Here is a 9,922-nt window from a genome sequence, read left to right as displayed (position 1 = left end):
TTTTTTTTTTCAATTGATGAATTTTTTTTTCAATTGATGAATTTTTACAACATTAGCATCTTTCATAATTTAAAACACTTAAAAGCAATTAGGTTAGAGGCATCGACTAAGTCTACATGGGAGACACACAGCAGCCCATGTGATACATGGATTGTAACTAATATAATCAAAACTGAAGGGAGAAACGGTAGCAGAGCTAAAATTGGGAACTCCTGATTGGCAGAGGTTATGGACAACAGTGGAAGCCCAGAATCCATTCGCAGGGTCCACACATGGATTAAACCTTAGTTGTATCCCCTCTGACCATAGTTGAAGGATGTGAACGGCTTTATTAACTGATAGTGAGCATTGTAACACTGATTACAGTTAGGTTAAAATGTAATATCTTATCAGTTGATCTCATTTTGACCCATTGAAAATTTGTTCCAGTTTTTACTATTTCCTACTTTGTTTTCAGTTGAGGTTTTTCTGTTTTACTTTGTTATTGTTGCTATTTTTTCCTGTTTTTGCTATTTTTTCTGTTTTTTTACTGTAAAGACAGTAACTTGATTAATGGTTGCTTGGGGATATGGCAGAGGAAGTTGAAGGCAAATGGAGAACTAAGAACAATGAGTTTTAAAAAAAAGAAGAAAATGTTCTAAAATTGATTGTGATGATTGTACAGCTCTTCTTGACGTGATTTAATTATTAAATTGTATGATATGTGGATGATATGCCAATAACAGTTTTGAAAAGAATACATAAATAAAAATGCACCCCCGCAAAAGCCAATAAGTTAGAATTTAACATATTTAATAAGTACCTGTGCTGACAAACTTTAGGTAGAAGCTAATTAGTGGCTGTTACGTACATATTTTAGATTATTAAACTTTCACAAGTTACAGTTCCTGTACTTTCAGGGGATCAACAGTAATGAAAAGAAAATACTCTCTCTTTCCTATTCCGCAATATGAAAAGGACAATGATGACCGGGGTCGTAAAGGTAATGAGCAGCCATCTGAGGTGCAACTATCAGTCTCTTCCCATGAAGGGGAAAGAAGCCTGATGGAACTGGAAAGACGCATGGAAGCAATGCTTCCAGAGGACCAAATGGATCACACAAACATCAATCTCCACAACTCCGAGACCAGAAGGGCTAGATGGTACCCAACTACCAATAGTAACTGCTCTGACAAAGATCGTACTAGAAAGTCCTGGATAAGGAGAGAAACAAATATGGAATAATACTCAAAATCATACAAGCGATCAAGCTTATTTGCCAGATAGAGACTGGTGCGACCCCCTAAGATGATCAGCCTTAGTTAATCTAAAGATCCTGAACTGAACTCACCCCTGTGAGAATAATCAACCATCTACTATCAAAAGGGCAGCACATACCCAAGGGCAAAGCACAAAGGCTTAGGAGAGACGGAGGAACAGAAGTAGGAAACATTCAGAGGTAGGATACTCCATGGTACATGGAAGGGATTGCAATGTGTGTAAACTGTGGAATGTAAAACAAATAACTGCTCTAACTTCACCTAAAGCACAGTAGAGAAATTTTGAAAAATGAAAACAAAAAGGCCCTGCGGAGACTTCCACACAAATACTCCAAGAGGATCTTAAACATAGTTTTTCTGTGAAAGAGGTAGACTGGGATCCAAGCATTTTTGAGGCAGACTGGAATCCAAGTCAGCGAGCTAGCTCGCTTAATTCATGCTCAGGGTTGGGCACAGACAGGCATGTGCTATGGGACTGTCTTCCGTGACTGTCTTCCGTCACCATGATCTTGATACATACATACTCACCCCTTCCTCATTATTGTCCTTACAAAACACATCAATCCTTCCCATCACACCCCTCCCTGTCTTAGACCAAAAACTATTATACTGGAAAGGCTGGGAAATACATTCACAGGAATGTCTAAACAATGACTTAACATTGTTGTTAAGCAGGTTTTCTTTTTCACAGGCTAGTGTGGTACTTACATAATCTGGTGTCAACTTGAGACAATTAAGAGTAAAGGGGTGGAGTCTAGCCTTTCAATCAGGTTAACAGCTTGATAAATAGCTCACTGGAGGCCAGACGCACACTCTCTCCTTTTGAGGCATTCTTGTTGATAAGCCACATGGAGCTCCATGAATGGAGCCAAAGTCATGGAGCTGGAGGAGCCATAAGACTTTCCAACCACTGGTGTGTGAGCTTCCTGCATTCAGTGTCATTGCACGTGTAGTATGGGTCTGAAGAGGAACTTACAGACTGATATCAGACAGATGGGCTAATATTGGACTTATGGACTTGATCTGGACCGGGCTGGGATGTTTTCTCAATATATATTTGCTTTTTTGTATGTGAAGCTCTTTTTCATGCACACATGAGCCTCTCTGGACTAACCAACTAGCAAGAGAAAGAAGCCCTTGTGAGGAAATTCCATGTATCCAACTGAATTCGGAGGTATAGGGAGGCACTGGAGCTGCCGATCTCTCTATTCATGGCATTTTCTGGTGTGGCCTAGGCATATCGGGAGCTTTCAGACTTACGGGTGATGGTATATGTCAGGATCCCTCTGGAGTCGAGTCTGGAACCCTATATACAGGTCATCCCAGAGTAGACCATTCTTCACCACATGTCTCATTACATCCACCCTGCTCCAGATCTGAAACAGACACAGAACAACATGCAGTAGTGCCCCAGGAAGTGTGGAGGACCTCATGCCCCATGGCCTGGGAGAAGAAACATGGGGGAAGGAGTCTGCCGGAGCAGACATCACAGGCTGAGGGAGGAAGGAGGGACTCTGTGCAGGATAAATTGGGGGAAGGAACACAGAAGGCAGATCAAGAGCTGGCAGAATGTAACGACCAAGTCCAAGACTAGGGTCAGATCACATGTTCAAATCCAAGCTCTAGCATGTGATCTTGGTGACCATATTAAGGCTCAGTTTGATGGTCTATAAAATGAAAATAATGATAGCAAATTCTTCATAAGAGTGTGTGTTAGAAGGATAGCAAAGTCCTCATAAGAGTGTTGGAAGGATTAAAACAGTCAATGTATCTAAAATACTTATAATTATGTCTCGTATATATTTGACTTTCAAGAAATGGTCAATTTCTTCTTCTTCCTCTCCTCCACCAGCACCAGCACCATCATCATCATCAGAGCAGCATATCATTAGCATCATGATTCTCTTCAAAGTGGAATGTTTGTTTCCTTTCTGAACAGTCGCTGGAAAAGCAGGGTCTTCTAGTTTGTGGCAATCTGTTGTGTTCCAGATCTTCTATAAAGCAGGATTAATCTAGATCAGTTGGCCAAGGCTTTTCTTTAAAGAACCTCTACCTCTGATACTGCGCTGTGAAATAACACAGAATTTGGAGTCAAGCAGAGATGGTTAAGAGTCCCAACTTCGCTCTCACTTTTTACGACCGTAAACTTGCTAAGCCTTGGCTTTTTTATATAGGACTGTTGAGAGAGAGGAGAGATCATTGATGTGAAGTGACATGAAAAGAAGGTTTTCTAAGACTGCATGTGGTTTTAAGAATTCGTCAGTACCCAATGTTAAAGTGTTACCAGGAACTTTTTAAGTATATGGGATCACATTCCCGACCTACCCTGAAAACTATTCTGTTAATCAAGCCCTGGTGCCACTGTCAGGTAAGCAGTGGACTGATAAGCACAAGGTCAGTGGTTCAAAATCACCAATCCCTCTGAGGGAGAAAGTTGAGGCTATCTCTTCTCATAAAGATGTATTAACTTGCAAATCCTATATCAATCAGAATGGACTCAAAGACGGTGGGTTTGGTTTGGGTTTTTTATTCCGCTAATCAGGGAGATTTCATCTTATTTGGAGTCACAATCCATGCTCATGGAATCATCAGTCAAGAGATCGAACGATGTATATGCTACATAAGACCTCTTGAAAGGTTTGAAAAGCAGGGATGTTACTTTGAGGACTAAGGTGTGTCTAATCCAATTCATGGTCTTTTCAATCACCTCATACACTTTAGAAAGTTGGACATTGAACAAGGGAGACCCATGAAAACTCAATGCCTTTGAATTATGATACTGGTAAAGAATGGTTAAGGTACCAGGGACTGCCAATCGAACAAACAAATCTGTCTTGGAAAAAGTGTAGCCTGAAGGCAAGAATGGCAAAACTTCATCTCCTGTATTTTAGCCATGTTGTCAGGAAAAGTCAGTCCCTAGAGAAGGGAGCCACGCTTCATAACGTGGAGGGGCCATGAAAAAAAGGAAGACCCTCTGCTTCTGTGTCCGGTGGCTGCCACAATGGACTCCACCATCAGAACAATTATAAGGATGGCGAGGGACCAGGTGGTTTTCCTCCACTGTACGCAGGGTCATCATGAGCCAGATCTGACTTGATGGCACCTAACAGCAACAATGGTGGAGAGGCAAGTTTACATAAATGACCTGCTATCCAATGAAACGGAAAGAACTGATCTGCCTTTTCAAATTATTTCCTTTTCCTGTACTATTCCAATGAAAGCACCCATTGTGGACAAAGACAGCAAACAAAAGTCAGAGGATCCAGCCCTTTGTCAATAGAGACTTAAGATCATGATTCCACTTGCTTGGTTGAGGAATGCCCCGCTAGTCTGCGCTGTCAAGTTCTTGTCCTCACAGTAGAGGGAGATTGACTTTTCTGACCTTACAATCTGGAGAAGAGTCCACACAGAAGGTGGACAGATTTGAGAAATAGTCAAGGTGTCAAATGTGAAGACCTTGATAAGTGATACAATTTCAGGACGAGGTCTCTTGCCCCTCCTAACTGACCTTAATGGCGGTATGAATGGCCAGTAGCCACGCCAGCAAAAGAGGAGTCGTTTTAGAGAAGAGGATAATGAGTTGGATTCTGAACAAGTTGAATGAGGTGTCACACATTGACCCCAGCGCGCGGTAATGTTGGTGGAAGGCAGGGAGAGAGGTCTGGGATGAATTGCTGGGGCTGGGAGTCATCATCAGAGAAGTGGCCTTAGCAGATACGTGCACCCAGGAGGAGATCTGAGAAGAATGGACTGAGCAGAGACCCTTGGTAGAAACCAAGTCTGTTAAGTAATAGGTGAAGTGAACAAGAAAGGCCCGAAGAATGCAGAGTAATCAGGAAGTGAGGAAAAGCCAGGGCCCGTTGCCATGGAAACAAAGGGGAGACGACCCTCTGGTTCAACATGATGGTAAATTGCACGTATAACATATCTTCTCAACACTTCCCGATCCAGCTAGAATGCTGACAAAACAGAAGAGAATGCCACAACGAAGAAAACACAAAGGGAATTGTTGGCAAGCACAAGAGTTCAACTAGTTTTGAGACTCTGGAAAGCAGATAGATAAATACCAAGCAATGAACCAGGGTAGAGGCAACTAGAATCTCTGAGTCTAAGGAGCAGTGGTCAAACCTGGAGGTGTCACGGAGGACAGAGTAACAGAGGAACGCACAAGACACGGTTAGCCCTTCCTGATACCTCTTCTTAAGGAGCCCTGGTGGGATTGTCAAGTACGTATTGCACTGCTAACCCCAAGATCAATGGTTCAAATACACCAGTCTCTCTGAGGGAGCAAGATGAAGCTATCTGTTCCTGTAAAGATTTACAGCCTCTGAAATTCTCTCTACGGTCCTGTGAGTTGGAATTTACCTGATAGCAATGAGTTGGGGAGGGGTGGGAGTGGAGGTGGTGGGGGTGGGTTTGTTTGGTTGTTAGGTTTTTATCACTCTGCCTGGCTTCTGAATAAATGAAGTAACACGGTTCTCTAAATGAATGAAAGTCATTTGGGGGGAATAACTAGGGGAAGTCATATAGTGGGGGACTTCAGACCAAGATCAAGATTTTGGCACCTAGGGATCCCTCAGTCTAAGAGTCGGCTCCTCACCTTTAAAATATAAGCCAACTGGTGACTCTTTTGTCAAATAGAGCCTTTAGCTCTTTTTTCATATAGCCTAAGTTCTTTTTCCACCAGCTATCTGTCAGTTTGTTGTACTGTGATGGCTTACACCTTGCTAAGATGCTGGAAGCTATTCCACCAATATTTGCAATACCAGTCAGACCACTCATGGTGAACAGGATTCGGCAGAGCTTCCAGAAAAAGCCTACAGGGGGAAGGCCTGGTGACCCACTTCCATAAATTAGCCAATGAAAACCTAAAGGATGACAACTGAACACTGTCCAACTCACTTGTTTGGACATGTCCCTAGGAAGCACCATTTCCTAGAGGACGTTACTGTGAAATGTGGAGAGCCGTGGAGACCCTCAGTGAGACGGATTGGCACACTAGCCCCAACGATGGACTTGACTCTTTCGCTGGTCAGGATAACACAAAACCAGACAACGTTTGGTTCTGTTGTACCTCAGGCTGCCATCAGTCAGAGCTGGCTTGATGGCAGCTAAGAACAGCACCACAACACTTTCTTAAAATTGAATGAGCTTTTGACATTTATAAATCTGGATATTGCAGGTGAAAACCCAGAAGCCTAAATGCTCTCAAAAATTAAGGAAAACAGTTGGGTATGAGTAGAAGCCCTTCTGACGGGCATTTACTTTCCACTTGACACCATCCCCAATCAGTTCCACATATTTACAACATGCCTTGGGCTAGAGGTAACCCTGTTGTCAGTAAAGCCCACTGACTAACAGCCCTATGCATGTTCACAGAACCTGTTCCATAATTTCATATCAACTTGAAGATATGTAAAAGGGCAAGGGTGGTATCCAACCTGTCAATCAGGTCACATATGATGGTACCTCCTTGTGGCCATTGCCTTCTCATAAGGAGGACCCAGGAAGCCTCCCTCTCTCTCTCTACCTTCATCTTCCTACTTTCTGGCCACTCCGAGAGCCACCGGAGCCTGCCATGTTCACTGATCTTGGATCAACATGATTTTGCAATCACTGACCTGTGATATTCCCGCATTCTGTATAATTGCATGTAACTGCATGAGTATGAAGAGGGACGTATGGACTAGTATCGGACTTATGAACTTGAGTTGGACTGGACTGGATTATTTTCTTGATATAAAGCTCTTTCTTACATATATATGAGTGTCTCCAGATTTGTCAACCTGGCTAACACAGAACCTTAAATTGGTTTCTAAAGCTCTTTGCATTGGGCAGTGTGAAATAACTCCTTAATTCTTACTCTTCCACAGAGGGAGAAGGATCATCCCAGCATCTTGTCTTAGGAGAAAGATGGTGTGAAACTAGAAACCAAAGTAGAAATGCCTTTGAGTATCTCAGAAAAGAACTACCCCCCTTGAATGATAAACTCAACTTATCAAGCAGCACGAGACAGCAAAGCCTTTCGTGTTTAACTCCCATGCACCCTGTCTGAGGAAGTGACTTAAGGAGAAATCCCACAACTAAATAAAGCAAGGAAGGGGAAGTCATGTGTGAGTTTGGGGAGCATGATAGGAAATCCCAAGTGAGAGACGTGCAGTTGACTGAGAGAGGAGCTACCAAGAGCAGAGCAGAAAGGTGGAGAGCTACAAGAACCCCCCATCTAGGAGTGATGCAGAGTTAGTGCTTAAATGGGAGCCTGAAGGCAAATAATGCCCCCCAAGCCCCCAAAAGGTAAGGCAGTGTGAGATGTCTCTGGGTAGCAAGAAGAGGAGGTCTTCTAAGTACAGGCACAGTTCTCTTTGTGCAAAGCCTTACATATATGGTCACATCAAAATCCTGGGAGATAAAATACTGAGAGATATAGCACAGACCACCACGTCTACGTCTACGGCAGGTGGAATGGATCATCTGGTAGAGTTCTTGAGTACACAACCCTATACCACCATCTGCTCCTTGTACAGCCTTGGGGAAGCTATTTACTTCTTGATATGGAAGTTTTTATCATCTATAAAGTGAGGTATATTATAACTCACCGGGTTTGTGAGTTGTTATGAGGCTTAAAACACGAAATGACTCACTATTTAGAAGGTGTTTTAACCTGTGTTTACTCTAGAACAAGCTGTTTGCTCATTAAATAAAGTAAAATTATAGATGCATTTTGTTCCCAACAGGTGTGAATGTGTTTATGATCTGCAGGGTGCTTCTCATGGGTTTGCCTATATGTGAAAACCAAGGTTTTATTTTTAAATACTCACAAATCGGGTAGTAGGTTATTGGTTTTACTAAAGTTTCATTACAGGATTCTCTTCAATAACAAGCATGGAAATCCTTCCAAAAGTTCGTGGGAAAATGGAATTGAAAGATGATGTCATTTCTTCATGAACTTTTTGAAGCTCCCTCCTATCTTACTGAACATAAATCCAAATCACTTTGTTAAAATGTACTTTAAGAGCATACCTATCATAAGAAAGCACATTTAAACCGCTATAAGCAGGGTACCATACAATAAGATTCGTAAGGACAAATGGGGTGTCCTGAACCTTTGTTGTAGCAAATGAATTAGATTTGGGGACTCTAATTGGTGGCACAGCCAGTTACGTGCTTGACTGCAAGGTTAGCATTTTGAAACCATCAATCTCTCCATGGGAGTAAGGTAAAGCTTTGTACGCCAATAGAGATTGAGAGTCACAGAAGCCACCAGGGGCAAGGCTGCTCTGTTCTACAGGGTTTCTCAGAGTCACGGTGGACTTGTTAGCACTCAGTTTTTTGTTTTGAGTTAGATTGATTACTTTAATATCCGTATAACTTACTAAATCCCTGCAGCAATTTAATGATAATGCTTGGTCACATTAATGATGTTACTTGGCTCTCACCTGGTGAGACTAAGTCCTATAAAACTGAGAAAACAAGCCAAACAAAACAAAAACCTCAGGTCAGTTACACAGTGTCTTCACACCCAGAATTAGTAGGTAAGGCACCAATAGTGAGACTTTCTTCAGAGCTACAGCTCTCTCCTTTTCTCCATTTCAGTTAATGGATTTATTCAGAATTGACCCTCAGCACAATGCCTGGATGTATGCGAATTCCTTCTCTAGAGCCTCCTGTGGGATTCATCTGCGGAAGGAGACGTCACTGTAGAGAAGGAAATTGAAGGTAGAGACCACTGCTCACAGTCTTTAGAATAGTTTATACTAACCAGGTATGTGAAACGGAGCAGGTTGAAAAAAACCGATGTTCAAGAAAAGCTTGACAATAAGTAAAAGTGCACTTTACTTCACAATAACATCACAATATTGGCCCACTGTCGTTGTTAGAGGTCCATGGTTCGTTTTGTCTCATAACAACCCCACATATAACAGGACAAAATGTTGCCCAGTCCGATGTAGGTCTGTAACCACTGTGTCAGTCGATCTCATTGAGGATCTTCCTCTCTTTTGCGGACCCTGTGCTAAATCAAGCATGATGTCCTCCAGGGACTGGTCTCTCCTGAAAACCTGCCCAAAGTACGTGAGACCATGTCTTGCTATCCTTGTGTCTCTAGAGTATTCTGGCTGTACTTCCTTCAAGATAGATTTGTCTAATTTTCCGATAGCCTAGCGTATATTCAATCTCCTTTGCCCAAATCATAACTCGAAGGTATGAGTTCTTCTCCGGTCTCTGTTCTCATTGTCCAGCTTTGGCATGTGTATCAGGCACCTGAAAAGGCCATGGCTTGGGCCAGGGGCACATCCGTCGTCAAAATGACAGCTTCCTGTTCAGATTTGAAAGCGTTCTGCTCTACCAGATTTCGCCAATCACTGTTTGATTTCTTGACTGCTGCTGCTGGGGAGGCTGCTGACTGATCCAAGTAAAATGAAATCCTTGACAACATCCATCTTTCCTACATGTATGTGGATGTTGCTTATTGATCCTGCTGTGTAGAGTTCGATTGTCCTCAGGTTGAAGTTGCAACAAATGTGCTAGGCTAATGTGGGGGGGCTAACATTGTGCTCCGTACTAGCTTTGCGACTTTTCTGTAACTTTAAAACTCTTCTAAAATAAGTTTCTTAAAAAGGAAGGAAGGAAGGAAGGAAGGAAGGAAGGAAGGAAGGAAGGAAGGA

General features: G+C 42.5%; 1 protein-coding gene across 1 annotated transcript in view; it reads right to left on the bottom strand.

Annotated features, from left to right (window-relative positions):
- LOC101653591 (cytidine monophosphate-N-acetylneuraminic acid hydroxylase) overlaps positions 1–9,922 on the bottom strand; it is a 134,045-nt gene that overhangs the window by 8,334 nt on the left and 115,789 nt on the right. Inside the window, exon 11 of the mRNA XM_013007206.2 lies at positions 2,520–2,635. Coding sequence (XP_012862660.2) covers positions 2,520–2,635 — 116 coding nt within the window. The remainder of the gene's footprint in view (positions 1–2,519; positions 2,636–9,922) is intronic.

Source organism: Echinops telfairi, unplaced genomic scaffold (assembly GCF_000313985.2).
Source record: "Echinops telfairi isolate 266 unplaced genomic scaffold, ASM31398v2 ScPeMD7_5868;HRSCAF=6743_0, whole genome shotgun sequence".
In the NCBI taxonomy this organism is placed as follows: domain Eukaryota; kingdom Metazoa; phylum Chordata; class Mammalia; order Afrosoricida; family Tenrecidae; genus Echinops; species Echinops telfairi.
This window is presented reverse-complemented; position numbering and strand designations above follow the sequence as displayed.